General features: G+C 45.9%; 1 protein-coding gene across 2 annotated transcripts; it reads left to right on the top strand.

Moving 5' to 3' along the window:
• The first annotated feature begins 952 nt into the window (after positions 1-952).
• LOC129545150 (NXPE family member 3-like) lies at positions 953-17,765 on the top strand. Of its 2 annotated transcripts, XM_055408952.2 has the most exons (7): positions 953-1,008; positions 1,281-1,487; positions 6,943-7,057; positions 11,568-12,292; positions 14,600-14,673; positions 14,779-14,991; positions 15,678-17,765. In XM_055408952.2, exons 2-7 carry the CDS (start codon positions 1,483-1,485, stop codon positions 16,208-16,210), a joined length of 1,665 nt encoding a protein of 554 aa, XP_055264927.2. In that variant the 5' UTR covers positions 953-1,008; positions 1,281-1,482; the 3' UTR covers positions 16,211-17,765. The 2 variants fall into 2 exon arrangements, with proteins under 2 accessions (XP_055264927.2, XP_088689216.1); XM_088833090.1 differs by lacking the exon at positions 953-1,008 and having other exon boundaries at positions 1,162-1,487; positions 14,818-14,991.
• Positions 17,766-24,552: the final 6,787 nt, after the last annotated feature.

The following is a 24,552-nucleotide window of genomic DNA, read 5'->3' as shown; positions in this document are numbered from 1 at the left end:
AATAATGAAAATTTTGCCATTTGCAGTGGCATGGATGGACTTGCAGGGCATTACACGAAGTGCTCAGCTGTTAAAGAATCCACCTGCAATTTGGGAGACCTGGGTTCCCTCCCTGGGTTGGGAAGATCCCCTGGAGAAGGGAAAGGCTACCCACTCCGGTATTCTTGCCTGGAGAATTCCATGGAGTTCATAGGGTCACAAAGAGTTGGACGTGACTGAGTGACTTTCACTTCTCTTCACACTAAGTGAAATAAGTCAGATAGAGAAAGATAAGTACTGTATGCTGTCATTTATATGTGAAATCTAAAAAACAGAACAAACTGGTGAATATAACAAAAAAGAACTGGACTCACAGGTGTAGAGAACAAACCAGTGGTTACCAGAGGTGATGGGGGGGGGGGTAGCATTGTAGAGGCAGGTAGGGGAGTGGGAGGTATAAATCACTGGATATAAGATAGGCTGCAAGGATGCATTATACAACATGGGAAATACAGCCAGTATTTTGTAATGGCTGTCAACTGAAGTGTAAGCTTTAAAAATTGTATTAAAAAATAAAGCCAAAATGTAATGCTGTTGGAAAAATGGCACCAACAGACTTGCCTGACACAGGGTTCCACCAATCTTTAATTTGTAATAAATTCAGTATCTGCAAAGTGCAATAAAATGAGGTATGCCTGTGTACTACCCTCTCTGCTCTCTGAGTTTTTTTCTTTGTAAATCGTTCTTATCTGGTCTAATAAAATAATTTGCATAATATCTTTTGGAAATAGAATTGAAATAATGTTTTCCTCTGTGAACCTTGGAATTTAAAATGTCTCTTTTCTCCCAACCTTTCCCCCATTTCCTGCAGCCATGGCGTTTGGAATCCTCCCGGCTTCCAGCTTGAGCCACCTCTCTCCTCTTAGTACTGAGTGCTACATAGAAGACAATGAAAATTGGTGGGAAAAGCACTCAGTCTTCAAGCAGGAGCACCATATCTCATCCCCTGCACTTCCCTCATCCGCTTAGGTATGGACTTCAAGTCTAGTTTCTTTCTAGAAAGGAGAGATGGATGGCCCTCTCCCAGGGCATTGCTTTGTTCCTCAGACATCAATAGAAAAGGCTCCCTGGTGAGTGGGAAGAGGAAGTCATTCCTCTTTGTCTGGGGTTTGGACCGCAGTGTTCTATGGTGATTAATTTCCTCCTGCTGCAGCCGTATTCCCATGTTCCTTTTTGACTGTGTGTTCTCAGCCTCTGAGTTTATTCTGCTAAGGAGCATGGCTCTCTCTTTCCTACTGCAGCTGCCCTCGCTCTACATTTGACCTCATTCTGGGGGCCTGACTGGCCGTGTCATCCACCTGTGTGGCGATGCCGTACTTTGCTAGTGGCCGCAGCATCAACAGGATATTATCCTGTGAGGTACTGTGAAGAGAGGAAACAAGACTTCGGGGGTTTTGCAGAGGACGGAGAGAAAGAACAAGAAGAGTCGAGGGGTATCCTGCGATGAGGTAAGAGGGCTTAGGCTTCAGAAAGGAAATGTGAGTTGGGGGAGTGGACTCCTGGGCAGACTCAGGTTTAGGGAACAGGGCACTTAGTCTGTTTGTCGTGCAACCAGTATGGGTTGAAATCACAGTCCGGGGAAATGACTGTCCTTGGTGTTGTGTGGGATACAAAGAAGGTCTCAAGATGTGGTTCCTGCTTTTGACAAATGATAGGTCCAGGGCTTGACAAGGAGGACGTGGGGTCATATCCACAGATGAGGAGTCGGGAAGAGAGGAGACTCAGGTGCTCATGAAAACCAGCACTGGGCAGGGCTTCGGGTTGGAGAAAGTGGGCAACCGTTTAAAATAGTGCTGAGAATTTGAGAAAGATACTGGAGAAAGAGACCTCAGAGATGACAGTTAACACTGGTAAACCTGAGGCGAACTGGAAGTAAATTTGTGGTTGGGAGAGGGGTGGGATGGATCTTTTGTTTCTAGAAGATTTGGAATATCTGGGAATTTCAGGATTCCCAGGTGGTGCTAGTGGTAAAGAGCCTACCTGCCAATGCAGGAGACTTAAGGGACTAAGGTTCGATCCCCGGGTTGGGAAGATCCCCTGGAGGAGGAAATGGCAACCCGCTCCAGTATTCTTGTCAGGAGAATCCCATGGACAGAGGAGCCTGGTGGCCTACAGTCCATGTGGTTGCAAAGAGTCAGACGTGACTGAAGCAACTTAACACTCATGCACATTGGATAGGATACTGGGTGTCTGCCTGCCAAAGCCACTGGCCAGTGTTCGACTGGGTAGAGTCAGGAATGATAGCAAGGCATCATCCCTGACTTGGGGCTGTACCAACAGGCCCATAGCTGACCCTTGGTTCTGTGGGCCATGCCGTGATATCCCCGCGTGCTCATTCTTATACATGAACTAGGCCACAAGGAAGAGGAAGGTGACACTGGGTGGTGGCAGGGCACCCAGACACTACGGTTCCCTTTTCCCTTTTTGCTGCTACTGACCACTGCCTGATATACAGTGATGTCTGGATGGTCCTGAATACAGCGCCGGCTAGGGAACCATACACACTGATTGCCACCAAAATTCCAACAGTGAGCTCAGGTCTACACAAGGTCAGGTCTTCATCCATCAGCAGAACAGGCTTCCCAAAGATGGCTTTCTTTGCTGGTATCCCTTTGTGGTTTGTGTTATGGTATCAGACTGATTCTGCCCTGACCATCACTTATAACTATGCAGTCTTCTCTACCTGAATGTACCTACCTTGGTCCTTGGGCTGTGCTGGGGTGAAAATGAGGCCTGTGACCTAGTCCTAGGGGTGGAAAGGGTCAACTGAGTGGTAGGAAGGCTGGAATTTCTAAGGGAGGATGGTCTGGATTCCTGGGTTCTTACTTCCCCAAGAAGTAAGTGCTGAGGAGGACTTAGGATTCCTTCTCGAAGAGGGGCTGAAAGGGGAAAAATAATAGGTAGCAGTTGCTTTATGAATCTGGAGAAGAGACCACTGGCTCTGTCCCAGGTTAAATTCTCTCACTAGTATTTGCCTTAGGTTTGTTAGGATGTTGAATAAACATGATGCTGTAATTCTGGAAGCAGACAGTGTAGGAAGACCGGATTTATTAGAGCACTGTGGGCGGCTTTCTTACTCTAAGGAAGTCTGTCCAACATTACAGGTACAAGGAAGCAGAGGTAGAATTTCTAGGTGCTTCAATGGAGGTGAGGGAGGTGAGTTGGTGGGTAGAACTTAGGAGCTAAGATTCCTGTATTTCAAGACAAGAAGGAAAATGGGAGCCTATTTGGAGTTTGTAATAGCAGCTGGGGGACTGGATCTCTTTCATACACTTCTCCCTGCCTTCCATCCTCATTTGGGTGGAAGCTAAAATCTGCCCAGGTGCCTGGTATTGCTGCTACTACTGTATTACTGCTGTTGCTTTACATTTTTGTGGGACCTCATAATTTTAATTGTGCTGGTATATGGGGAAGATCCCCTGGAGGAGAGGGTATAGCAACCCACTCCAGTATTCTTGCCTAGAGAATCCCATGGACTGAGCCTGGAAGGCTATAATCCATAGGGTTGCAAAGAATCGGACATGACTGAAGAGACAGAGCATGCATGCATGCATCATATACTTACTCAGTACCCACAGAGACATTGTTGGAATCAATAATATGGATAATTACAGTGACATTGGTGACACTACTCAATTGCCGTATGACCCTCTGGCCCAGAGTTGTTTGATGCTTTGGATTAGAGGACAGGCAGAAATGAATGCAGGAGGTCAAGAAGTCTTGGTCTGTTCTCCAGCTTGCTGGTCCCCCATCCTCATAAATAGCCAGGTTGTCATCGAATCTGGTAGCATTAGCTCTTTGCCACTCCCAGGATTCAGGATGAGCAGTGGAAGGCCTGCTTCTCAAGCTCCAGGCCAGGATTCCAATGGAAATAAATATATATATATATATATATATATCTGTATATCTAGTGTTAGACAGTCTTAAAGAGCCCTCATCCCCATATGCCCCATGTAAGTAGCCCTCTGAACTCTCCCTCAGCTTTGCTCCTAAGCCCGCAGGTCCTTCTCCAGCTCCTTCCTCAAGTGCTTGGTCCTCCCCTACTTAAACATGTCACCAACCACCCAGGCAGTACATAGGGTTATGCCTGTCTTTGTCCCCACTTAATTCTGCCCTTCTCTGGGATCCAGCCTCAAAGAAGGAAGAAAACAATTCCTCCATGAAAGGATACTTTTTAGTTTGAGAGGTTGGATGTGGTAAACCCGGCTCTTTCTCTGTGTTTTCTGGGGAAGTGAGATGTTCACTGAGGCTATGTTCTTTTATTTTTTTTCAGATTTTATTTTTGGCTGTGCCTTGAAGCATGTGGGAACTTAGTTTCCTAACCAGGGTCACGCCCCTGCAGTGGAAGCACAGACTTGCCTAGCGGTCCAGTCTTAACCACTGGACCGCTAGGCAAGTCCCAAGAGTGTATGTTCTTGATTGCATTCTGACTAATTGGTTAGTTTAACTTACTTACATTAACATACCTTTACTGGAATACAGTTGCTTTACAATGATGTGTTAGTTTCTGCAGTACAAGGAAGTAAATCAGCTATATGCGTGCGTATGTCCTCTCCCTCTCGCCTCCCTCCCGCCTTTCCAGTTAGAGCCCCTAGCTGGGCTTCCTGCGCTATACACAGCTGCCCGCCTGCTGTCTGGTTCACAGGTGGTAGCGTGCACAGATCAGTGCTGCCCTCCTATCACACCCGTTCCTTCCCCCAAACCTGTTTATATTTACTGCAATGCTAGTTTCTTGCTTCTTCCAACTTGTTTCAAGTTCCCCGTTTAGTGCACTTGCTTTTCTTCCTCTTTCTCTACTTTTCAATAGTTGAATCAAATATTTTTCAGATTTAAACATTTTACAGTCTATTTTTAGTCTTATATTGGTTTCTTATGCTTACTTTCACCTGTTGATTTATCTTATCAATATCTCTCTATTTCTCCCTGAACCCATAAGAGTACTTTAACATACTCTCACATCTCTTAATCTTACCCAGTGCATCCCCTCTAGATGTTGATATTGCCTGGAATTTAGTCAATAGTTTTATGAATGTACTTATTTGTCTTTTCTATTGACCTATTTTTTTAATCCTTTTTATTGTAGTATAATTTATATAAAGTCAAATGCACAGATCTTAAGAATATAATTAATTCGGACAAATGTATATACCCATATAACCATTACCCAGTTAAAGATAAAGGGCTTTCCAGAACCCCATAAGTTTCTCTCATGCCCCCTTCCAGTCAACCCCCTCCTCCAGTGCCAACTGCTCTTCTGATTTCTATCACCATAGATTTATTTATCTCTTCTAGAATTTCTTATTAAAGGAATCATATAACACGAACCTCTTGTGTTTGTTTTTTTTTCACTCAGCTTAATTTTTTTCTGTGAATTGTTCATATTGTTGGATTTATCAGTGACTGTTTTCTTTTTATTGCTAAGTGGTGTTCAATTGCAGGAATATCCCAGACTTGCTTATCTATTCTTCCACTGGTGGATATTTTTCTTTTTTTAAACTTGGAAATATTATGAATAAGGCTGCTATTGATAGGGATGAGTGGTGATTAAATAGTTAATCCCACAGGGGATTGTAAGTAGGAAAAATTATGGGAGACCCCTGTAAGTTAATGATTATTAATGATTAATAATAATAATGATGATGATGATTAATGATTATTCAAGAAAGTAGGTTTGCTTAACCACAAAACCAAGCAGGCTTGGAATTCCCTGGTGGTCCAGTGGTAGAGTCTCTCTTTACCAGGGTTGGTTAGTGGCAACTAACCCTGTGCACTGCAATCAGTGAAGCCCACACACTCTAGAGCCTGTGCTCCGCAACAAGAGAAGCCAACACAATGAGGAACCTGAGCACTGCAACCAGAGAGTAGCCCCAACTCGCTGCAACTAGAGAAAGTCCGTGTGCAGCAACCAAGGCCCAGTGCAGCCAAAAAAAAAAAAGCAAATTTTCGTAGCAACAAAACCATGCACCAGAAGCGCAGGACATGGCCCCAAATAATAAAACAATGGCGGCATGAGCCCCACATGCCCAGTGAGCTCAGTAAGTTAATGATCCTTAGGGCATGTTCTCTAAGCACATGACAACAGTAACTTATGGGATTCCCCTGGGGGTTCAGTGGCTAAGACTCCATACTCCCAGTGAAGGGGCCCTAGATTTGATCCTGGATCAGGGAACTATGAATAGATCCCACAGGCCACAACTAAAGACCTTGCATGCCTCAACTAAGACCTGGCATAACCAAATAAATAAATACTTAAAAAAACACAATAATTTATGAAAGCTGACTTTTCAAAATGAGAGGTGCTCATTGTACTGAGACCTGAAATGATTTTTCCATAGCATCATGAAAGTCCTGGCTTGACCATGTAGAGACAAAAACACTCCCCTCCCCACCTAGAACAGGAGTTGATGTTGGAAGCATGGTGTCTACCCAAGAATAAGGAAGAAAGTGGTTTTCTCCTCTTCCACACTTTTCCTTTGATTATAAAACTGTAGCCCACTAAGTTCTCTGGGTGGCACCCTCTCACTTGCCCACTGTGAAGCCTCACAAGAGTCCTATTCTAGTAATTCATTTCTTATCTACCACTTTGCCTCTCACTGAATTTTTTCTGCCTTGAGACATAAAGGATCAGAGCTCTTCAGAGGACCCCAGAAACGCCAATTGGCGGTTTCACTATGAACGTTCTCGTGTATGTTTCTGTACATACACGAGAATTGCTGGATCATAATTGCCCCAAGTGTGTGCTGGAACTTCTTCACTGAACATCCAAACTTCTACAAAAGCTCTCTCAGCCATGTGGGTGATGTTAGAGAACTATTGTTCTTTGGTGGGGAAATGGTAGGAAACTCACAATTGCATCATGCTTATGATGTCACTCCTTTTACTGTTACACTTTTATCTACCTAGGATCTTGGTCACATACCAGATGTCTAATAAACAACTCCAAGCTTCCACAGACCTATTCATCAGACAGTTCAAGTGGCCCAGGATTGGGGCTGTGGCATCAGTCATTGCAGTTTGTGTAAGTATAGTTCTTTCCTCCTGTCCTATCCATCCACAGAACCTGAACCAGTTACTTTCAGCTAGAAGGAGAAGGTTATCCCCTAGACAAACTAATCAGGAATACAGAATAAAAATACAGATTATCAATATCAGGAATGCAAGAGGTTCCATCAATACATACCTTACAGATATTAAGATAATAATGAGATACTATGAACAAATTTAAGTCAACAAATTATAAATCTTTGATGCAATTAACAAATTTCTTGAAAGACATAAACCAATTAAAAATGACTCAAAAAGAAATATACATCATGAATAGTCCTGTATCTATTGTGGGAATTGAATTTGTAGTTAAAAAATCTTCCAGGGAGAATATATATCATTACCAAGTGGTTTACCCTAGGTGTACAGGGCTAATGCAACATTCAAACATCAACAGGGATAGTAAGTATATTCCACCATATTAAAAACAAATGATCGTCTCAACAGATGCAGAAAAAGCATTTGATGAATCTCAACATCTATTCATAGTTAAAAACCTTAGCAAACTATAAATAGCAGTGAATATATTTAAAATAATAGAAGGAATCTACCTAATCATTCTTAATAGTGAAAGACTGAAAGCTTTCCCCAAAGATCAGGAACACAGCAAGGATGTCTGCTCTCAAAACTTCCCTTCAGTGTTGTACTAGAAGTCTTAGCCAGTGCAATAAGGCAAGAGAAAAAAAAGTATACAGTTTGGGAAGGAAGTAATAAAACTTTCTATTCATGGAAGATATTATTTTCTACATAGAAAACCCCAAGAAACTTACCAAAAGACTCCTAGAATTAATAAATATGCTTAACCCTTGATGTTCTATTTTGGACATCTTGTTATGTGAGAAGAATAAGATCATCATTCTAAGTCACTGTGTGTGGGGTTTTCTGTAATTTGCAGCTAAACTCTTCCTAGATCATATAGTATAGTTGAGCATTTTTTCCCTGATGTTTATTTTATTTTTATAGTCCTGTTTCTGTAAGTTGTCTACTCATACACTGTGCATATTTTTCTATTGAAATATTTTTTTCATGTTGACTTGTGACCATCCTTCCTATTTTCTGAGTCCTTTGGTTATAATATATGTTACAAATACCATATTTGATCAATTCTAAGATGAACATCACATTTCATTGATCAATTCTAAAATCAATTCACATTTGAACATCTCTGAAATTGAGACATTGTCTTGTAAATTATAGTATATCACATCGCAGTCAGCTGGGGGCGGAATTGGCATTCCTGTGATTACAACCTGAGGCATATTTGCCAAGAGGGTGGTGAGGCTCATGGTTCAGAGTCCTTCCCTTGCAAAGACCCCTTCTGAGGCCCTGGGAGAGGCACTATGTGTCAATGTGTTTTTGTAAAATTTACAACAGTAAAATATTTTAACCTTGTTCTGTTAAGGTTATGTATCTTTCTATTAAAAGTTCCTCCATGTCAGATGATGTTGGAGTGGTCACAGGCATTTTTTTTTTAGAGCCTGAGAAGGGGAATTTGAGTTGAGGAATATTTAGTTTTGACTTAACATGGTTTTCAGTCATTCCCGTGTATAGTTCAGTTACAGCTAAACGTCTCAGTATAGGAACAGCTTCCAGGAACACTCCTATGCCACACAGTGCCAACTCAGCATCATGACCTGAAGAGACAGCCAGAGGTCCCATCACAGTATGTATGATTCCTCTGACACCCAGCACCAGAGGTATGTGGGCAGTGGAGGAGAAACCAGGTTTGAAATGGCCTTTCCCTTCTTATCTTGAGAAGGTTGATGCATTGCTACACACTGAATCCACATCCCAGGTGGAAATAAAATAGTTCAACTTCATTGATCTTTTTTATTAGGTGAGTGAAAGCTGGCCCTGGTATTTCTCATTAGAGCCCTCCTTATGCCTTATCGGAACTCAGAAACTCCTAAGAAGATTGGGAAAGTGTGGGATGTGGATGCCATGACTGACTGAGACCAATAATAATATATTGCATGATAATTATGTGTCACCTGTGGCTACATTCTGCTCCAAACAAAAATGAGGTCTTGGATAGGCAACAACAGTGTCTGCCATAAACAGCTCCCCCAAGTCTAGATCCCAAGAAACCTGCCTGCAGGAGAGCCTGGATCGACACAAGAGACATACTTATAGAGAATCATGGTCTCACGTACACCAGCCCTGAGGGTTCAGAGATGGAGCAAGAGAGAGAAGGACAAGAACTAGTTGCAGAGTCGGCAGGACTCTGCAGTCCTCATTGCACCAGGCCCACACTTTGCGAAGTCAGAGAATGATAGCAAATTCCCATCCTCTGAGCAGTTAGCCCAGAAAACAGTGTTCCCAGAGCTCAGTACTTATCACAACCCAGTCTCTGGTTTTGCCAAAGAGGGAAGCTGAACTTCAGAGGGAGCTGAAGCCAAGTGAGGAGCAAAGAAGAGAAAAGCTTCTCAGGTTCAGCCTCATCCGATCACCAGTTGGCCTGCACTGGTTGTCCAACACCTACAACCTATGAACCTAAATTTCATCGGGAGGACTTCACTGGGGGTGCAGTGGGTAAGAATCCTCCTGCCAATGCAGGGGACACGGGTTCGATCCCTGGTCGGGAAAGATCCTACATGCTGCGGGCAACTAAAGCCGGTGTGGCACAACTACTGAGCCCACGTTGTAGAGTCCCCAAGTGGCAACTACTGCAGCCCGCGTGCTGCAACTAATGAAGCCTGTGCACCTAGAACCTGTGTTCTGCAACAAGAGAAACCACCGTGATGAGAATCCTGTGCGCCTCAGTGAAGAGTAGCCCCTGTTCGCCACGACTAGAGAAAGCCTGAGTGCAGCAACAAAGACCCAGCGCAATCAAATAAACGAATAAATGTCACTGGAAAATTTCTCCCACCGAGAGTGATTGTTTCCTGAGTGCACAGTCATAGAGGAAACCCACATCTGTGTGCTGCCTCCTTCACAAGAGAATGGGGTGTGGGACATTCCTTTCTTTTTGAAAAATGTGGAAATGTGCATGAACAAAACCCTCATCATCAGATCTCACTTGAGGGGCCCATCATCCCCTGCTGTCATGTCTGTTTAAAATATTTTGATTTCCTGTTCCCCATCAACTTCCATGGTCCAGACATTGAATTGCTGCATAAGGTGTGGGTTCTGCAAATAGTGCAACAGAGACGAACATATTACCGTTCCTTGTGTGTAGGCATCCTCTGTGCTCGGTTCAAAGGCTGTGGCCTCTTCTTCTCTTCCATGTTTCATGTGACAGAGCATTGCTTTGTCATGTGAAACATGCCTCCTGGCTGTAGTCTCTCAGCCCCACTGATTTCACTTTAGCAGATCTCTAAATTACATTTTGTAGCTGCAAGGCTTTTGCCTCGTTTTAGCATTTAGAAATATGCTCCCATTCTTCCTTACTAGCAGGGAAAAAGGGGAGGACTCTACATCCAGACTCCATCACAGGCACAAGGGGGTCAATGATTTACAAACAGAAGTTGTTGGGTGGGATTTTAAAAGCTATTTTGGTGCTCTGCATTTCCTCTTCCTGCTGCTCCAAAAGTAAATATGATGGCTGGTGCTCCAGCAGTCTTCTTGGGACCATGAGAGAAATGCCAGGAGAATCACAGAGACCTTGCCATGACTTCCTTAAAAAACTGAACCAGATACTCATTGAGAAACGTAAGCCTTTCTTTGCTCACACCACTGAAGTCCTACAGTATCTGTAGTAACAGATACTACCAGCCAGAAGCAATTCCTAACTAACACGTATGCTTTCCTTCGGCTTTTGAATTTTCCAGTGTTGGAGTAACATGTGTTATTTCTCTGTGTCACATCTTTCTTTGTAGAAGCGGGTTTATCTCTGGTGTTATCTTCCTCTCTACTGTTCCCTAATCATTTCAAAAAGCTTCAAATGAGTTTCTAATATTCTAACACGCTTTTAAGATTAGTCCATTTTCCTCTCCTTCATCACAGCCTTTACGTGTCATCTTTTCCTTTCCATTCTTTTTTTAACAAATCCTAATTTCCCCCTAAAAACAGGATCTTGAATCTTTGTTGCAGCATGCAGGATCTTTTAGTCACAGGAATATGAACTCCTGGTTGCAGCATGTGGGATGTAGTTCCCTGACCAGGGATTGAACCCAGGCCCCCTGCATTGGGAGTGCAGTCTTTAGTCACTGGACCACCAGGGAAATCCCTATAATAACTTTAAATGGAATATAATCTATAAATATATAGAATCACCATGCTGTACACCTGAAACTAATATAACATTGTAAATCAACTAGACTTCAATAAAAATTATTTAAAAAATACAAAATAAACACAAGGTGGTATCTGCAGATGTGTGTGATAGTGGCTCAGACACCAGCTTCGGGTCAGAGCAGCATGAAGCAGGGCAGATGGGATTTCTGCCTGAGATCACCAGGCGCTAAGTCTGGTGAACTGAGAACTTCTTCCCAGAAGGAGAAGAGACACAAACCACTGATGGGCTCCTCTTTCTCTGCCCACAGATCTTCTGCATCGGGGTTTCCTGGCCTGACCGCGCTGTCCCTCTGCCGCCAGGGCCCCGCCCTGCCCACAAGTCATCCGGCTCTCTCCCCCAGGGGTTCTCAGGCCTGACCCATCTTCTGCACTGGCCTCTGACCCCAGGAGATGGGGGGGACCTTCTGGCTTCCACCAGCCCCCAGACTTCCACCTACCACCTGAGAGGTCCTGCCCAGCCCAGCTACACCCTGGGAGGCTACCTGGAGGCCATCCTCATCGCCAGAGACCACCAGGGCAGGCCCAAGGCCCACGGCGGGGATCTGTTTCGGGCACAGCTGCTGGGTCCTGACCTGAAGGCAGGCGTCCCTGGAGATGTCACAGACCTGGAGAACGGCACGTACCTGCTGACGCTCCCCCTGCTCTGGGCTGGGCAGGCCCAGGTGCAAGTGCGGTTGATCCACTCCAGCGAGGCAGTCGGGGTTCTGCGGGGGATCTGGAGAGACCAATGGGCCACGGTTGATTTCACGGGCTATTTCCGGGGACCCACGGGATACGAAGAAACTGTGACTTGCAATGTTAACCCCCTGTTAATTGGGGAGGAAGAGGGCACCTGTCACTATAGGGATGAAGATTCAGGTGAACTCTGGTTCTGTGCTCGACCTCCGACCCTGCCCTGTGACTCACTGGTAGGACATTCAAGTGGACGCTACTGGAACGTGACCACACCACACGAGGAGGCCCTGCTGGCACGGTAGGAGACCCAGTATTGTCCGGATGTCTGCCCCAACCCCTGAATCCATTCCCTGTGGTCATTCTGCCTGAGCCCGTACCCTTGTCGTTCATCCTCTCACTTCTATTAAACACGCTTCCGAGAACCTACTATATACCAGGTCTGATGCTAAGTGCTGAAAACTTTTATGTAATGGTTGGCATCCCTGCCCTCTAGGAGTTTTCAGTGAGGGGACACGGAACCTTTGAAAACATGCGCTGGAGTGAGTGCTTAACTGCAGCGTGCACTGAGGGCTGAGGGGTCTAAGGATACAGAAAAGGGCGCCCCACCTGGTGTAGGATGGTCAGAGCAAGTGACAGGTGAGCTGAAGCTTGAAGGAGACCTGCAGATCTCCTGCCACAGAGCAGTGTCCTGGCCCCTCTGCCGTGCTGATGGCCTGCAGGGAGAGGTGTCCATTGAAAATTACCAGCAGGTGTGGTCAGGGAGTGGGGGAGATGGATGCGAGCCCACTGAGTGAGAGTGGAGCGGAGGTTGCAGCCTAGAAACCAAGCGAAATCAAAGCTGAGAATCGTCCTCGGTCCCAGGGGACAACGGGGACCCGCAAGACTGGAAGTGATGGGGAGGAGGCAATGAAACTGGACTGGCTTCTGCCCCTGGGATCCGAGGCTGGGACTGGGCTAGAGAGACCCCAGGGAGGAAAGAAGCAATCTTAAAGATAGGAGCAGCTGGGCATCTGGTCTCTGGGAGAGACAGTAGGGGAAGGAGGCAAAAACAGGGTCCCAGAGGATGGTCGGGGGTGGGGCAGATGGGGAGGGACACCCACTCTGGAGGCGGAGGGGGAGAAGGAACTGTGGGAGAGGTGGAAGTGGGCAGGTGGGAGGAGGGATGCAACTCTGAGGCCCAGGGAGCATGGAGGTTCCCACTGGCTCTACGAGGACGGGAGAGGCAGATGGGCTTGAAGCTCTGAGGCAGCTGAGCTGGAGACCCCCGAGGTGCCAGCTCCACCAGACACCCATCGCCAGAGGCTCTCTGCATGGATTAGTGACTTCCCACAGCATTTAGGGACTTCCCTCATAGCTCAGTTGGTAAAGAACCTGCCTGCAATGCAGAAGACTTGGGTTCGATCCCTGGGTTGGGAAGATCCCTGGGAGAAGGAAATGGCAATCCACTCCAGAATTCTTGCCTGGAAAATCCCATGGACAGAGGAGCCTGGTGGGCTACAGTCCATGGGGTCGCAAGAGTCGGACACAACTTAGCGACTAAACCACCACCAACCACAGCATTTAGGATTCCGCACCAGGAAACCTGATTCTTTCCAGACCAAATTTTGTACTCCCTTTGGACAGAAGAAAATAACCACACATCCTTTTTTGCATTGGATCGGCGGGAAATAAGTCTAAGATTCAATACAGGAGCCATCTCAGGATGTCTTTTGAGGTAAAGACCAGCTGTTTCTGGAGCGAGACTGCCTGGGTTCAAATTCCTGCTCCACCTGTTACTATACTCCAGCTTCTATTTGTGGGATCTCTGGCAAGCTACTTAACCTGTCTGCAACTCCAGTCTCTCACTGGTACAGGGGGATAACTTTACCTCCCCTGTCAAGTTGTGGTGAGGTTCAAAAAAGTTACTGTATGCTATGTGCTTAGATCAGGAACAACACAGCAGGTTCTGTCGGCTCTGAGAACCTGCTCTCAGGCATTTGCTGCTGTTGAGCGGCACCCCCAAAACCGCCTCTGTACCAGGCACTATCCAGGGTCCTGGGGGTCCTGGACAGGAGAGCAGGGCAGCAGGGCCCCTTCCCTCAGGAGTCAGCACTGGGCCCATTGAAGACAGGCATTCAACGGACAACCACATACGCTTGAGTGTGTAGTGGACATGGATTTGCAAACCCAAGGTCAGGTGTTTTCTTTACAACAACCTTTTCAAAAGTATTTATTTATGTATTTGGCTGCCCTGGGTCTTAGTCGCAGCATGTGGGATCATCAGTTGCAGCATAACCGGGGATCGAACCTGAACCCCCTGCATTGGGAGCAGCATGGAGTCTTAGCCACTGGACCACCAGGGAAGTCCCCAGGGTACATTTTAAAACAATTCTGCTTTCTGCACGGATGCAATCCCTGAGGTCCTGAAATTCAAAGAACCTGGATATCTGACCTCCAGCTTCCAGTCCCTCCCCAGGCCCCTAACTCTCTGTATCCTAGGGGCCCTGACACTGGACAGATGACCTTCACCCTTGAGAACTTTCTTTCCTCCAAGGACCCCGCCTTCACCTCAGCCCAGGATTCCTTCTCATCACACATTCCCCTCTGCCCACTGATTTCTCTTCAGGAATGTGACGAACAAGACCCTCCCTCAGGGCATTCCGCCAATCTGGGTGGCCCAGGAGAACAACAGAAGTCTGGGTGAGTGGCCCCGGGGCTGGCAGGAAGGGCAGCCCTGATTCAGGGCCGTGGCCTCAGCCTCCTGTGTTCTCACTGATTATTTCGCTCCTGAAAAATGGCTTACAGTCCTGTCCCCTCCGCAACCCTGCCACCCTGGGATCCCAGCCCCGAGGCCCTCTGGATTCTACCACCAAAACGTGTGGCACTCACTGTCCTGCTCCGGCCGCTCCTTTTCCACCGCCGACAGCATCCTGCACTGCCTGGCTGGCCACATCGTCCACATGATGGGGGACTCCACGCTCCGGCAGTGGTGGGAGTATCTGCGTGACACCGTGCCCGGTGAGCAGCCGCGAGGGGGCAGGGCAGCACTGGCCTGCTGTCCCTGAGCTAGAATGCTGCCAGGGACTTCCTGGCTACCAAGTCTGAGGACCCCGTCCTAGTTCTTGGGCTCCCCGGCCCTCTGGAGCATTTCGTGCCATTGACTTTTCTTTGGGAACCGTCTCCTTTCTTTGCAGTGTCTTGTCCCTCTCTGCTTTCTGACCAGGCACTCCCACTTGGACTCATTGTAAAGACTGGCCTCAAGGCTAGAGATTCTGGTTTCCCAGTTTATGTCCTTTCCCAGTGGGGACCAGGCTCGGACCAGGCCACAGGGTCCGGAGACCCAGTGTGTTCACTCAGCTGTGTGCTCTGACACAGAGCTGGAAACAACCGAGCAAAGAATGCCCGGAAAGGGAGGGGAAAAGTGGGATGGTGTAGTGTGACAGGAGGCAAGGAAGGAAGGTTTCAGGAGAAAGGCAACCAGCATAGGGAATTAGCCAGAGAATTAAAAGCAAACTGAATAGGAGTTTGGATGGATAATAGGGAGATCCGTGGCAACCCTGAAAACTTGAGCCAGGGACAGCCCTAGGGCTTGGGGGAGAAGGTTTACATCCTGGGAAGTGGGGGCTATCATTAGCATTCCATCCAAGAGGATGGTGCAGGGTCCTGTATTCACCCCTAAGCCTCCCCTCTCCTCCTCCGCGCAGCCCTGAAGCCAGTGGATCTGCACGCCACGTACCACACGGGGCCGCTGATGGCCGTGGACACCACCCGGGCCATAGTGCTGCACTGGCGCGCGCACAGCTGGCCTCTGCGCTCTCTTCGCACCCCTGTGGCTGCCCTGCACTCTGTGGTCCGGGAACTGGGGGGCCTGGCTGGGGGACCCCACACCGTGGTGGTGCTGAGCCTGGGTGCCCACTTCACCACCTTCCCTCCGTCCATCTTTGTGCAACGATTGGCAGGGGTCCGGGCTGCTGTGGCTGCACTGCTGGCCCGGGAGCCCAGCACCCTGGTGGTCATCAAACTAGCCAACACTGGCTACAAGTCCGTGTATGGCAGTGACTGGTTCACCCTCCAGGTGAACCGGCTCCTCCGAGCTGCCTTTGTCGACCTCCGTGTGGCCTTTGTGGACGCCTGGGAAATGACCTCCAGCCTGGCCCTGCCCGACAGCATCCACCCGGGGAGGTGCGTCATCCGAAATGAGGTGGACTTCCTGCTCTCCCACGTCTGCCCCACCTAAGCGCTCCTGCCGGTCCTGGGGCTGTGGATGAAGAAACTGGTGCGATGATCAAGCCTTGAAGCCCTTCCCCTCAGCTGTTGGTGCATCTTCCCTCACCACCGTCCAATGCAGGAAGCCTGGCAGTCATCCAGTGTGTCTTAAGAGCTTCCGTCCCCATGTGAAATGCCACGTGGAGGGGATGAGAGTCTGGGGGCAGAAGCCATACCTCCTCCATCAGTGAGCATGAGCTCTGGGACGGTCCGTTTTGGGCTTTCTGTTTAGAGCGTCAAGGAGCCTTGCAAAGATAGGAGATGGATTCCATTTCAGTTATCAGAGGCCACCCAAGTGGAAGGCGTGACTCTCTATATAAAGAATTTTATGGATTGATTTGTAAAATAAAATATGTCTCCTAACTGTAAAAAGTAATATGTGCTCTTTGTAGAAAAACTGAAGAAGTACCAAAAAATGAACAAGGAAATCTTTATTGCCATCCAGAGAGTAAACTGATATGCTCAGGTGGGGTAAATGAACAGCCAGAACATAGCCCTGCTTTTTTTGTGTGAGGATGTTAGTGCTAATAAAAGATGAATGCTGTTTTCCTTACAGGGAATCCATAGATGATGTGTTGATAACCCTTGTTGCTCCAGTGATACAGCCGCTATTTTCTAATAGATATGGATGAAATGTTGATGAATCAGGTTACAGAAGAATCCCTAGGCTGTGCTGGCTCCTGTTCACTGCCTAAGCATTAAAGTCTAGGCATTTTATAATATTAGAGAAAGAAACAGAGTAATGCAATGGATCCCATATTTTTACATTCACTGAGAAAATTTTTTTTGGCTACGTCACACAGCATGTGGGATCTTAGTTCCAGGAAAGTGAAAATGAAATTGAAGTTGCTCGGTAGTGTCTGACCCTTTGGGACCCCATGGACTATAGCATACAGGCTCCTCTCTCCACGGGATTTTCCAGGCAAGAATACTGGAGTGGGCTGCCATTTCCTTCTCCAGATCTTAGTTCCATGACCAGGGATCAAACCTACATCCCTAGCAGTTGGAAGTGCAGAGCCTTAACCACTGGACCATCAGGGAAGTCCCCTACATTCACTAAAATTTCTGCTGTGGAGTCATTGCGCCCATATAGTCCCAGTGTGAATCCGATTAAGGATGATCAAGACTTCCTGAGAATCTGCCCTGTGATGAATCAAGGCATTGCCAGTCAACCAACGAATCCTGGGCAAAGCAAATGAAATTGACTACAGAAATATTTATAGAAAGTCTCTGTGCACACAGGGTAGCTAGGAGCTTTTCTGCTTGTTACATGAATGGTACAGAATTGTATTGCAGCAGAAAATTAAGGAACAGTTCATGAATCATAAACAGGAATTAATTACATTAGGGAAAATTACATTTCCAAAGTTAAGCATTGTTACGGTTGTTTCCTTAGGGACTGTATTTCTGGTCCAATTATTATGTTCTTTCTTTCAGATCAGTTTATAAATTCACATATTTTCATTTTCTGTAAGATGAACCTAGTGTGTTATGGAGGCTAGAAAGTAAATAAAGTCTGCATGTGAATCCCCTCAAAAAAGTACTTGGTGAAAAAGCCACATTTCCCAGACTTCCTCATAACTAGGGGTTATGCCTTGTGACATTTCTGAGCTGGGCTTCAGGGAAGCTCTTTCACAGGCAGAGAGACTTGGCTGGTGAGTCTTTTGCCCTTTTCTCTTTCTCTTCTTGACCTCCTCAGGTGCAGTTATGGTGCTGGGAGGGAGCAGACATCTTGTGACCATAGGAAACAAAGCAACGCAAACCCCCAGCCGTTTTATGGTGGGTCCCTCAGTCCCACGCCCACCCACTGCAGCTGGCCCAGACAGACAGTGTATGATACTACCTACATGTGGAATCTAAAAAGATGATACAAATGTACTTGTTTGCAGAACAAAAACAGATTCTCAGACATAGAAAACAAACTTGTGGTTACCAAAGGGGAAAGACGGGGGAGGGCTAAATTAGGAGTTTGGAATTAGCAGATGCAAACTGCTATATATGAAACAGACAGACAACAAGGGCTCACTGTACAGCGTGGGGAGCTAAATTCAGTATCTTCTAGGGCTTCCCCAGTGGCTCAGTGGTAAGGAACCTGCCTGCTGATGCAGGAGACGTGGGTTTGATCGTTGATCCAGGAAGATCCCACATACTACAGAGCAACTAAGCCCGAGTGCCACAACTCTTGAGCCTGTTGTGCTCTAGAGCCCGGGAGGCTGTAAGTACTGAGCTCACATGCTGCAACTGCTGAAGCCTGAGCGTTTGAGAGCCCATACTCTGCAACAAGAGAAGTCGCCATGATGAGAAGCCCATGCACCACAACTAGAGAGTGGCCCCCATTTGCCGCAACTAAAGTCCGTGCAGCAACAAAGACCCAGCACAGCCAGAAATAAATACATAAATAATTTTTTTTAAAAATCTTGTAATAAAGTATAATGGAAAAGAATCTGAAAAAGAGTATAAGTATAACTGAATCACTTTGCTGTACACCAGAAACTAACATAACGTTGTAAACCAGCTATACTTCAAGGAAAAAAAAGGTAAATTGCGATCAATGTTAAGTACATCACCAAGTGCATAACAAGGTACACTGATCGGGTTTGGGGATCAGGAAAACTTCCCTGAGGTGGTGATATTTGTGTTAAGGTCTAAAGAAACCACAGGAGTTAGTAACAGGAGAAAGTGGACTAGAGAGGAGAGGCATTTCAGGTGACGCAAACATCAGACAAGTGCCTCGTGGCAGGAAGCTGCATGAAAGTGTGAAGAAGTGGAAGAGCAGGCTGCCTGGACCCAGAGAACAAGGGGAAGGATGCGGAGATGAAGGGAGGGGTGAGGAAGGTGAAACAAGCACGGACACTGGAGGCCATGGCTTTAAAGGTTTGGTCTTTCACGTCATCAGTTCAGTTCAGTCACTCAGTCGTGTCCGACTCTCCGCGACCCCATGAATCACAGCACGCCAGGCCTCCCTGTCCATCACCAACTCCCGGAGTTCACTCAAACTCATGTCCATCGAGTCGGTGATGCCATCCAGCCATCTCATTCTCTGTCGTCCCTTTCTCCTCCTGCCCCCAATCCCTCCCAGCATCAGAGTCTTTTCCAGTGAGTCAACTCTTCACACAGGTGGCCAAAGTATTGGAGTTTCAGCTTTAGCATCAGTCCTTCCAATGAACACCCAGGACTGATCTCCTCTAGAATGGACTGGTTGGATCTCCTTGCAGTCCAAGGGACTCTCAAGAGTCTTCTCCAACACCACAGTCCAAAAGCATCAATTCTTCGGCGATCAGCTTTCTTCACAGTCCAACTCTCACATCCATACATGACCACGGGAAAAACCATAGCCTTGACTAGATGGACCTTGGTTGGCAAAGTAATGTCTCTGCTTTTTAATATGCTATCTAGGTTGGTCATAACTTTCCTTCCAAGGAGTAAGCGTCTTTTAATTTCCTGGCTGCACTCAGCATCTGCAGTGATTTTGGAGTAGGAAACCCTTAAAGAGTTTTTAGCAGGGGAAGTTAAGGCTCATACTCAGAACTCTCTGTATTTTGGGATAATTTTTAGTAAACCTAAAACTGCTCTTTAAAGAAGTCTATTAAGGGCTTCCCTGGTGGCTCATTGGTAAAGAATCCACCAACCAATGCAGGAGACATGGGTTCAATCCCTGATCCAGGAAGATTCCCACATGCCTCAAAGTGACTAAGCCTGTGCACCACAACTTTTGAACCTGTGCTCCAGAGCCCGGGAGCCACAATTACTGAAGCCTTCATGCCCTAGAGCCTATGCTCTGCAACAAAAGAAGCCACAAGAAACCCAAGCACCGCAACTAGAGAGTAGCCCCCACTCGCTGCAACTAGAAAAGCCCAGGCAGCAACGAAGACCTAGCAGAGACAAAAAAAAAAAGTCTATTAAACTGTTTTAATTAAGGAGGAAAAAAAAAAATGCTAAGATTCCCATTTGCTTCTTCTCCCACCCATCCACTCTCCCAACTTTTCCACCTTACTTTCCCCAGGAGGCTGATTCCTATGGACCACATCACCCAGGTACCCTGGGCCTCTGGCTTCCTACTGGGACCTGCCAGTGGGAGGCAACTGCTGATCAAGGGGAGAAGACCACGCTCCTCACTGAATCACCCTGGGTTTCTGTTCTCCTCCACCAATGTCCCTCTCACTATGACTGGGGCTACTAATTCCCCGTTCTGGTAATTGTTCCCTCTCTTTGCTCCTTCAAGCATATGGGCAACAGGGACTCCACCCTTGCCTGTCCAATGTGCTCCACCTCCCCTGCCGGCATCCAATAATCCTTCCCACTCCTTTGAAAATGATCCCTTTATTAAACTCTCCTCCAGTCCCTCCATTTGAGAATGTCATCTGTCTGCTCCCCTGACTGATACAAATATAGAAACTAATTTTCCAGAATCTATTAAAGTCACTTTATTTAATTAAAAAGAGAAATGACTTGACTGCATGGCCCTGTTGAATACCAACTAGGAGAAGTAAGAGAAACATAGATGCCTTATAACAAAAGATAAGCCCATCAAAGACAAAGAAAACTCTTAAGAACTTTCCAAGTGAGAGCAAGTCATGTACATAGAAATAAGATTCAGATTGTTATCACAGCAGTGACAATGACCTAAAGTATTGTATTTAAGTTGGTACAAAAGTAATTGAAGTTTTTGCATTGTGAGATCTGCCATTTGATGTTGGAATACAGTCTTAAGTAAACGTGGTTATGTTGTACATCATTTTAATGCACAATTCTCACTTCATTTTTTTGCTAATGACTAATTACTTGCTGTTTATTTTACATGTATTTTATGGATATGATGTTAGACAAAAAGCATATTTGAGCAGTTTTCTTATTCGAGTTCAAAATGGGTCATAAAACAGTGGAGACATCTCACAACATCAACAACACACTTGGCTCAGGAGCAACGCAGTGGTGGTTCAAAAAGTTTTGCAAAGGAGAGCAGAACCTGGACAATGAGCTGTGTAGTGGCCGGCCGTAGGAAGTTGTCAACAACCAATTAGAGCAATCACTGAAGGATGGGAGGGGGGTTCAAGATGGGGAACACATGTGCACCCGTGGCGGGTCCATGTCAATGTATGGCAAAACCACTACAATATTGTAATTAACCTCCAATTAAAATAAGTAAATTGATATTTTTTTAAAAAAAGAAAAACTAGGAGAGAGAGAGAGAGAGAAAAAAAAAAAAAACTCTTCTCCCTGACCACAGAAACTAAGAAAGGGGGACCTTGTGGTTGAAAGAGCCTGGGAGGAACTCCCTTGCTTTTCTCTCTCCCCTCCCTCTCACTGCTTCCCTGAAAGGCAGATGCAGTCACAGAAAGTGCATGTAAGAAGTGATGAGGAAGCTAAAACCCGGGCTTTCTATTTTTAAGAAGAAGCTTGAAAGAGGGATTCCATCAGCTGCATATGGAGTCCCAAGTTCTCACCCAAGATAAACATCAATGGAACTGCTCCTAAAGAACATAATAAAGGCTTTGAGAACTAAACTGTGATGTAGACCCCCACCCCAGCCCCAGGGTGGCTCATGGGCAGTGGAGGGGCAGGGGGTGAAGGAGAGGAAGGGGGTGGGTGCACACACAGGACAAACTCCACAGCCAAGTTTTTGAAAATGGAAATGACTTTGGAAGCACAGCCCACAGCAGGCATGTTGGGACTCTGGACTGAAGACTCAGGGCAACTCATTGCCTAAACAGAAATCAACATTCTCCAAAAGGTTGTAACAGGATCCAGCACCTCATAGAACAATAGTTACAATGTCCAGATTGTAAAGCAAAATTACTGGAGGTAGAAATAAAGAGAAAAATCTCAACAACCCACAAGGAACTCCCACCTCGATGACACAGATTTTGGAATTGCTAGACAAAGATTTTAACACAGGGATGACAACCTTGCTCTATGAAATAAAGGTGAACAGTCTTGAAATGAATAGAAAGACAGACATTGTCAGCAGAAAATAACATCCGTAAGAGCCAAATGAAAACATTCAAGCTGACAAACATGATCTTGCTGGAACAAAAAGCTAACTGCAAGAGTTCAGTAGCAGAATGGAGATAACAGAGGAAAGAGTCAGTAAACTTAAAAATAGATCAAAAGAAATTATCCAGCTTGAACAGTCAGGAAAAATAAGATTTATAAAAATGAACAGAGCCTATAGACCTAGGGGATAATATAAAAAGGTCTAACACATGTGTCACTGGAATTCTGGAAGCAGAGGAGAAAGGGATCAATGCAGAAGAAAACACTTGAACAAACAGTGGCTGCAAACTTCTCAAATGCTTGAAAGAGATCAATTTAAAGATGTAAGAAGCTCGGTGAACTCCAGAGAGGACCAACTCAAAACCATATCCAGTCACATCATAATCAAACCAGAGAAAACTAAAGTTAGAGAAATCTTGCCAGAGAATCACAAAGCACTGCACACAGTGGACAGCGATTCAAAGGACCGCAGATTTCTCATCAGAAACCATGGAGGAGAGAAGACAGCAGAACTGCCTGTTTAAAGTGCTGAATGAAAAGCGCTGTCAACCCAGATTCTACCTCCAGCAAAAACATCCTTCAGTAATGAAGATGAAATAGGTGTTCTCAAATAGAGAAAAACTGAATGGACTCATGGCCAGCAAACCTGCTCCAAAAGAAATGCTAAAGGAAGTTCTTCACAGGGAAGAGAAATGAAATCAGAGGAAAACTTGGAACATCAGGGATCCAGGACCAGTGACAGAAATGGTAATTATCCAGGTGAATAAAGAGGTGGTTTTCTCCTCCTAAGTTCTTTAAAATATATATGACTATTGAAAGCAAAATTACAACATTGTTGGTGGGATTTTCCTTGATTATAGATATAATATATATGATAATTACCACATAAAGTGAATGGTAAAGAAAACTCCATGGTTGTGAGGTGTTTTTGTGTCACTTGAAATGGTAAAATAATTTTAATTTTAACTAAACTGAAAAATTAAGTACACATATTATCATCATAGAGCAACCACTAAAAACTACACAAGTTTTCTTTAATGGTGCTGGGAGAACTGGATATCTACATGCAAAAAAAGGAAATTTCTGTCTGGGGTAATGGAAAACCTGTAAGGAGGAAATGGGGATGGTTGTACAACATTGTGAGTGTAAGAATGCCACTGAGTTGTACACTAAAAAGGGTTAAATGTAAAATTTTATGTTGTGTATATTTTACCACAAGTATTGAAACTTAATAATATAGTATGCCAACACCACAGAACCATATACTGTTCATGAGGCTGATTTTTTTTAATGGGACCAAAAAATCTTAACTACATATACTGGGAACGAAGAGTTGTTTTGTTCTCGTTGTTTATTCACCAAGTCATGTCCGACTCTTTTGCGACCCCATGGACTGTAGCCTGCCAGGCTCCTCTGTCCATGGGATTTTCCAGGCAAGAATACTGGAGTGGGTTGCCATTTCCTCTTCCAGAGGATATTCCTGATCCAGGGATCAAACCCGTGTCTCTTGCATCTCCTGCCTTGGCAGGGGGATTCTCTACTGCTGAGCCACCAGGGAAGCTGGGAAATGAAGAGACACACTCTTAAATAATTATGGGATTAAAAAGAAATTAAAATGGAAATAACAAACCTCTCAGGAAGCAGTAAGGACAACATGTCACCAAGACCTTGCACACAATGAGCGTGCATGCAGAGGAAAGTGTCCTGAGTTAAAGGCTGCTGCTGCTGCTGCTAAGTCACTTCAGTCGTGTCCGACTCTGTGTGACCCCATAGACGGAAGCCCACTAGGCTCCCCCGTCCCTGGGACTCTCCAGGCAAGAACACTCGAGTGGGTTGCCATTTCCTTCTCCAATGTGCGAAAGTGAAAAGTGAAAGTGAAGTCGCTCAGCCGCATCCGACCCTTAGCGACCCCACGGATTGCAGCCTACCAGGCTCCTCCATCCATGGGACTCTCCAGGCAATAGTACTGGAGTGGCTTGCCATTGCCTTCTCCGGAGTTAAAGGCATTTGTGATCAAAGAAGAAAGATGAGGGATTTCCCTGGCAGTCCAGTGGTTAAGACTTTGCTTCCAACACATGGGGCGCAGGTTCGATCCCAGACAGGGAACTAAGATCCCACATGCTGTTTGTCGAGGCCAAAAAATAAAAAGGAGAAAGATGAAATAGGTAGAAGATGAGAACAGTGTGGGGGTTTGGCAGAGACTCTTATGTGTTCCTTAAGATCTAGCTCCCTTTTCTATCAGACACACAGAAGTGTGGGCCTCAAGGTACATGCTTTCATGTGCTTTAAAAAATATTTTCCTGGACACACCCCACGGCA

This window comes from Moschus berezovskii, chromosome 27 (genome assembly GCF_049115385.1).
Source record: "Moschus berezovskii isolate FMDL1 chromosome 27, NW_MosBer_1.0, whole genome shotgun sequence".
Taxonomy (NCBI): Eukaryota; Metazoa; Chordata; class Mammalia; order Artiodactyla; family Moschidae; genus Moschus; species Moschus berezovskii.
The sequence above is the reverse complement of the archived record's forward strand: the minus strand, read 5'-3'. Positions and strand labels throughout refer to the sequence as shown.

What these genes read in the sequence shown, in the direction of transcription:
- LOC129545150 (XM_055408952.2), top strand. An exon ending in CATCAGTCATTGCAGTTTGT is followed by an intron (nt 7,058 to 11,567) that starts GTAAGTATAGTT and finishes CTCTGCCCACAG; the next exon opens with ATCTTCTGCATCGGGGTTTC. An exon ending in TCTGCGTGACACCGTGCCCG is followed by an intron (nt 14,992 to 15,677) that starts GTGAGCAGCCGC and finishes TCCTCCGCGCAG; the next exon opens with CCCTGAAGCCAGTGGATCTG.